The following is a 5,651-nucleotide window of genomic DNA, read 5'->3' on the forward strand; positions in this document are numbered from 1 at the left end:
TTTCAATTGGTTTTAAAACATATATTACGGTTTTAAAACATATATTACGGTTTTAAAACATATATTACGGTTTTAAAACATATATTACGGTTTTAAAACATATATTACGGTTTTAAAACATATATTACGGTTTTAAAACATATACTACGGTTTTTGTAAATTAAGTACTCTTTTATTTTTAGTTTTATTTTTAAACTTTTCGTTCTTTATTTAAATATTACTTTATTAAAAATTGTTATATATATATTTTATTTTCATATTTTTCAATAAATACTCTGTATAATATACGCATATAGTGTGGCTCTCGTAAATATGTGCACTTTTATTAGTTTATTTATTTTTTGTTTTTCTTTTTTACTTTTCTTTCAGTTTTTCTTGTTTACTTGATTATTACTCTTAACATGAATATTGTTCCTGAAGTTTTCTTAACCTAGTTGTTATTTATTCTTACATTTATAATTTTTAATAAATAGTTTGTATAAATATATATATACGGTTTAAATATATAAATATAAAAGTATAAATATATTATACGGTTATTGTAAAATAAATAAACAAACAAACAAAAACAAAAAAAAAGAAGCTATCTATGAACTGCCAAAACCTGAAGATAAAAAGGAATTCAAAGACTTTCAGGCATAATGAAATATGTTGGTAGATTCCCACCTAAATTATTGGAAAATACGGAACCATTTCGAAATCTAATAAAAAAAGGAACACACATGCAATGGAGCGAAGCACAAGATCAATCTTTTCATAAATTTAAAAAACTGCTATGTTCAGAACAAGTAGACCCAGGCAAAACTGGTGTTGGAGCAGTACTACTTCAAAATGAAAAACCAATTGTATTTGCGTCAAGGTCAATGACACCAGCTCAGTTACGTTATGCAATCATTGAAAAAAAACTTCTCGCTGTAATTTTTGAATGTGAGCGATTTCACCAATATATATATGGAAAAAAAAGAGTTCGTTAACAGTGACCACAAACCGTTGGAAAATATTATGAAGGAAGCGTTAACAAACAATCCTCCGCGTCTTCAGAGGATGTTATTAAAGTTGCAAAAATATGAGATTTAATTTATAAAGCTGGTAAAGAAATAGTTTTGGTAGATTTATCCAGAGCTCACACTAATGAAACGAGAGAAGAAATCCAGGAAGCTGAAATGATCGCCCAAGTGCATATGTTCTATGATTGATTGATGACGCGAGATGATTACACACAGTTAATATAATAGTTAGTTGTAACAATTTAATATTTAGATATAAATATCAAACAAATAGAAATAAATATCAAACAAGTATTAAAGCAATTCTTTTTCTTATAATAAATAAGAAGACGAAACATTTCAAACGGAACCCGCTTTTTTTTTTGGAGTTTGGTAGCAATTCCTAATAATTGTTTTTCTTTATGATATATAGATAAAGGTAAACACATTTAGCGCATAAATTCAAAAAACAGCATTTTTGACAAATGCATATATATATATATATATAAATATATATATATATATATATATATATATATATATATATATATATATATATATATATATATATATATATATATATATGTATATATATATATATATATATATATATATATATATATATATATATATATATATATATATATATGCATTAACTATATTATTGTTAAAATCTAAATTTTAAAATATCAAGGCGCAAAACATGCAATGTATTAATTTTATTTAAACACTTTATGTTAATTTATAATCATTTATGGATAAAGGAATAGTGGTAAATAAAAGTTTTGACTTTTTAACAATTTATTGATGACACGACATCATTCTTGACTCGATACTAACGCAACCAAAGTTTAGAATTTTCTGGAAAATCTATGATTATAATTGCCTTTAGAAAGTCTTGGATTAACGAAACTATTATTAATCCGATAAAACTCTGACTGAAACTTATTCAATCAATACTAAAATTTATTTTATCTCATTTGGATTTGTAAGTTTTACTCAAAACTGGACAGAAATAATAAGGTTTTACGATATTTTTCTAAAGATAACGCAATTAAGAAATATGATATTAAATGAGGGAGGTTAACAATATAAACATATTTTTTCAAGCGGCATTTTTTTATTGTTTCTCTATGTTGAATATAATTTTAATCTGCATTTATTCGACAAAAACAGTATTTAAATTAAGTTTATTAATAATTTATTGTTAGATTGCTATAAAACGCAATACTTTTACAATATGGAGATAAGCACATTGCTATGAAACCGCAAGAGTCTACCTTAACCTACCTGTACTCCATAACTGTCTCGATAACATAACTTTGGTGGTTTTTCATACTAAGATTTTTGTTTTATTAAGGCCACTCTTTTTAACAATCTTCCGTTTAAAAGTGATGTTTATCTTCAATTGCTAAGTTGCTAGATTTTTTTAATTTTTATTTAAAAATATTTGATTTATTTAAATTCTGAACTTTAATATTTCTTAATATATTTTGAAAGATTGAAATGAACTTTTGGGTTGCAGCTTTATCTACAACTCAAAAAATAGATCTTCTATTATCGATGTTTGAAGAAAAATTTCAGCATTCGGTATCCATTGTGAAGCTCGGGTTTTAAAATTAACTGTGTAAACTTATTTGATTAGTAGAATGGTTTATCATAGACTTTTGCATTTGTCTTTTACCAGAAAAGAACAACTCGCTTTTATCGGCATTTTTTAAATACGATTTAAATTACTAAACACGTTGCTTTTACAACCTTTTTTTACGTCAGGTAACAGTACTGAGAACCATAATATCATCCACATACACTACCTGTGTGATTGTCATGTTTATTTAAATTAAATAAAATAGCTTTGAAAAAATTTTCAATAAACCTTAACTTTACTTTTTTGGAAAAGTGACACGCATATAACACTAGGTCCGTGTACTGCCTATTTACAAATATAGTAACTTTTAATTAGATATAGGAAAAAGTCGATTAAATATTTCTTAACAATGTTAAATATTAAGCTATACTCGCTGATTCCATACAATTAAATAAATTTACTTATAGAAAAATCCGCATCTGAAAAAATGCGGATTTTTTAAAAATATTCATTGTTTTAGCGTCTTAGTAAAACAATAGATATTATAAGTTGCAGATATTTTTGCTGAGATAATCGTAAAGACTTTATTGTTATATTAAAAATTAATCATGGGTCAATGAAAATAAGAAAGCGATAAATGAAACTTTATAAGTTTTTTAAACTAATATCTATTCTTGATTTTTAGTATTATTAGCGCACAGTAACATTTTCAAAAATATAACGTAAGTTTTCTAAATACGAAAAAACAGCTTTGTATACAAACTAAAGCTAGTCATTGTTTCCCGAAAACTCTATCAGATACTTAGTATACTGTTTTACATTTAAAAGATGACAAGTCAAAACTCAAAAACATACGAAAGTTTTTCTATAAAACCGCGTAAGTCAATTTTTTAATGTTATAGTGATATGTTTTTATATTATGTTCGATAATTATATGTTACAGCTTTATTTATTCAAGTGCTTAGATATAACAAAACAGCAAAAACAATAGAAGTAAAACGATCATCGTCGGATGTTCAAGCTTGCTTTTCAAAACTCTTTGATATTGAAGAAAACTTTAGTTATTTTTCTGGGCATATTTTAAAAGCAAGGTTGTTAACAAAACTCCCGCAAACTTTAACACTCAATGTTGGAGATAGACTAAAGCTTGTATGTTTAGAAAACGCTTTATTTCCTACTGAAATTAGATGGTATTTGAACGATGCCGTATTATATCCGACAAAAGATGGTAGAGTCATGTTTGAAAACAACAAACGTGAATTAAGAATTACGGCAGTCAACAGAAAGGATGCTGGAAATATTACATGTTTTGTTCAAAACAGATTTGGAATAGACTCAACAACATGCATTCTTAATATTAAGTAATGAAATAACTTTCTCTCTGTTAACCTATATATTTCTATTGAATAATAGCAAACCTACTATAGACATTCTTCTGGAAAATTACTTCGACGATAAATATAGATATAAAACAAATACATCAGCTTTTTTACAAAACATTTTTTAAAACCTGGTGAATGCGTTACTACAAAATATTACTTTCGCGAGGAGTTTTACCAAAAAAAATAATTTTACTTAAAGAGAAGAACATTATTAAAATAGAAATAAACATTAAAATCTTTTTATAGAGTATTAAGTTAATATTAAGTTTGCTATTATTAAATCTATTATTCTATTTTATTTAAGTCTTTATATTTTATCTGCATACAATATTACTTTTGATTATAAAGTTGATTAAATGATTTTATCATTTATACGAGACGTTAAATATTCTCCTTCTAAATTGGTCTTTTTTCTCATGTTTATTTTATTATCAGCCTATTATCTTTAGAGTTTTTAAATGAAAAGCCGACAAGTCGCCGACAAGCCGAGATTATTCTCAGCATATTTCTTACCACAATGACATCTGCTAGTTTCAATATTATTATAATTATAAAATGTATATCTTCTTCTTGATAATTTGGAAAAATACTAACTTTAACGGAGCATTCCCCTTTCTAAAATATTTTAAGTTAGTTTTATATTAGTTAACAATATTCTTTAATAAAATCAAAATTACATAACCCTTTTTTTGTTTGAATAGTCTAAAGCTTTCTTAATATGTTTGGAAGAAACAACGATATAATTAAGAGTTTGAGTTGCGTATTTTTATTTGTTTTAGACAAAAATATATTAATACTTAAATATTTTTTAAATTGATTTAACTGTAAAGTTTCATATCAATCCATAATTTATTATATAAACTGTAAAGTTTCATATCAATGCATAATTTATTATACAAACCTTCTTATTCATTCTTATTCGCCTCTGTAAGTAAAACAAGTACAAAAAAAAACTGGGATTAGAAAGTCGTAATTATAAAAAATTACTAATTAAATAAATCATGCATTACACTTTAATAAGAAAATTATGTGAATCTGTACTCAAAGTATATTTGTTATAATAAATTATTTATTTTTGTTGTTTAATAAACTGTATTATATATTACTACATATATTTATAGTAACCCTATTTAAAAGGTTATTCTTGCAAATATTTCAAATCTTCACCTGCCGAGTTACGTATTTTTATTTGTTTAGACAAAAATATATTAATATTTAGAAATTATTCCATTATATTGTAATAATAAAATATATAATGTGTAATATTACCTCATATATATTACAATAAAAAAAGCAACAACAACAAAAAAGCCTTGCTCAACAACTCATTCTGAAAGAAGCACTTAGAAGCAGTTTTTTTTAAAAAATAATCTAGTTTTAGCAGTCCGTGTAATATGTGCTTTAAAGTATAAAAATAGCAAAAAAAAAAGAAAAAGAAAAAAATTAAACTCCTTATTGTCATATCCCTTACAAAACACACATAAAAAATAAACATTTAAAAGCTTTTCCTTTTAAAAAATTTAGTTAAACGTACAATGACTTAGGAACTACGTTAAACGTAAAATACAAACCACAAACTGCGTTGGTAATAGAATTTGTCATGTTTACAAAATGTTTTTGATCATTAAAGATATGACTAGAGCGCCAGTAGTGTAATCAGGATCTTTTGACGTTATCAATATGACACTTTCAGGC

At 24.9% G+C, this 5,651-nt stretch overlaps 1 protein-coding gene across 1 annotated transcript; it reads left to right on the top strand.

Annotated features, from left to right (window-relative positions):
- The first annotated feature begins 3,167 nt into the window (after window positions 1-3,167).
- On the top strand, window positions 3,168-4,613 carry LOC105844568 (myopalladin). Its single transcript, XM_065787949.1, has 3 exons — window positions 3,168-3,451; window positions 3,533-3,935; window positions 4,406-4,613. Exons 1-3 carry the CDS (start codon window positions 3,403-3,405, stop codon window positions 4,416-4,418), a joined length of 465 nt encoding a protein of 154 aa, XP_065644021.1. The 5' UTR covers window positions 3,168-3,402; the 3' UTR covers window positions 4,419-4,613.
- The last annotated feature ends 1,038 nt before the right edge of the window (window positions 4,614-5,651 follow it).

This window comes from Hydra vulgaris, chromosome 01 (assembly GCF_038396675.1).
Source record: "Hydra vulgaris chromosome 01, alternate assembly HydraT2T_AEP".
Taxonomy (NCBI): Eukaryota; Metazoa; Cnidaria; class Hydrozoa; order Anthoathecata; family Hydridae; genus Hydra; species Hydra vulgaris.